Source organism: Haliotis rubra, unplaced genomic scaffold (assembly GCF_003918875.1).
Source record: "Haliotis rubra isolate DU_JTF1 unplaced genomic scaffold, ASM391887v1 Scf171, whole genome shotgun sequence".
Classification (NCBI taxonomy): Eukaryota; Metazoa; Mollusca; class Gastropoda; order Lepetellida; family Haliotidae; genus Haliotis; species Haliotis rubra.
Window position 1 is genome coordinate 379,702 of NW_025765681.1, and position 1,502 is coordinate 381,203.

General features: G+C 42.3%; 1 protein-coding gene across 1 annotated transcript; it reads left to right on the top strand.

The window, feature by feature from the left end:
• Window positions 1-378: 378 nt before the first annotated feature.
• LOC124272601 lies at window positions 379-791 on the top strand (the record flags this gene model as incomplete). The annotated part of the gene is made up of 2 exons (XM_046707801.1): window positions 379-465; window positions 726-791. Coding segments are annotated over 2 exons (153 nt in total), but the record flags the coding sequence as incomplete, so codon positions are not given.
• Window positions 792-1,502: the final 711 nt, after the last annotated feature.

The window sequence follows — 1,502 nt, forward strand, 5'->3', positions numbered from 1 at the left end:
ATCTACCGAGTCATATCAAAGTGGTACATCTACCGAGTCATATAACAGTGGTACATCTACCGAGTAATACAGTGGTACATCTACCCGATCAAACCGAGTCATACAGTGGTACATCTACCGAGTCATAAGCGGTACAGTGGTACATCTACCGAGTCATATATCACAGTGGTACATCTACAGAGTCATATCACAGTGGTACATCTACCGAGTCATATTCCAGTGGTACATCTACAGAGTCATATCACAGTGGTACATCTACCGAGTCATATTGCAGTGGTACATCCGGTCATATCACAGAGTCATACCGATCACAGTGGTACATCTACCGAGTCATATCACAGTGGTACATCTACCGAGTCATATCACAGTGGTACATCTACCGAGTCATATCACAGTGGTACATCTACCGAGTCATATCACAGTGGTACATCTACCGAGTCATACCAGTGGAGTCATATCACAGTGGTACATCTACCGAGTCATATCACAGTGGTACATCTACCGAGTCATGACATCACAGTGGTACATCTACCGAGTCATATCACAGTGGTACATCTACCGAGTCATATCACAGTGGTACATCTACCGAGTCATATCACAGTGGTACATCTACCGAGTCATATCACAGTGGTACATCTACCGAGTCATATCACAGTGGTACATCTACCGAGTCATATCACAGTGGTACATCTACCGAGTCATATCACAGTGGTACATCTACCGAGTCATATCACAGTGGTACATCTACCGAGTCATATCACAGTGGTACATCTACCGAGTCATATCAAAGTGGTACATCTACCGAGTCATGCAGTGGTACATCTACCGAGTCATATCACAGTGGTACATCTACCGAGTCATATCACAGTGGTACATCTACCGAGTCATATCCCAGTGGTACATCTACCAAGTCATATCCCAGTGGTACATCTACAGAGTCATACAGTGGTACAGCTACCGAGTCATACAGTGGTACATCTAAAGAGCCGTTAACAGTGTGACGAATATGAAACAGTTAAGTCATGAACAGTTATACTGTACCGACTGACCAACAACATACTGGGGCATTTAGACAAAACTATCTCCCGAAATGTAAAGCACACCTCTTTGAAACACACACTATCTGATAATAGTTATTATATACAAAATCTACCAAATAACAACTGCAGTGTATATTTCACTTCTCCAGTCACAGAAACTGACAAGTATCATCTTAATGTGTCATTCCTCTGTAAGGCAGGTATTGTTCAATCAGGCACATAATAATCTCAGATTTACAATGGGCTTGATATATCCTTCTCTATCGGGAGTCGTTTTTCGATGCAGTCAAATAGTGAGAGCAGGCTTACGCCACAGTGACATTAGTCGGGCTGAAGGTATATCAGTATTTTTATGTTCTCATTTCAAGACTGCATTTGGTGTTTTATGTTCGCCATAGAGCAGAGCAAATGTTAGTTTGTAGAAGTAGTGGTATGTCGTATTCTCTTTTTAACGCCGAGGAG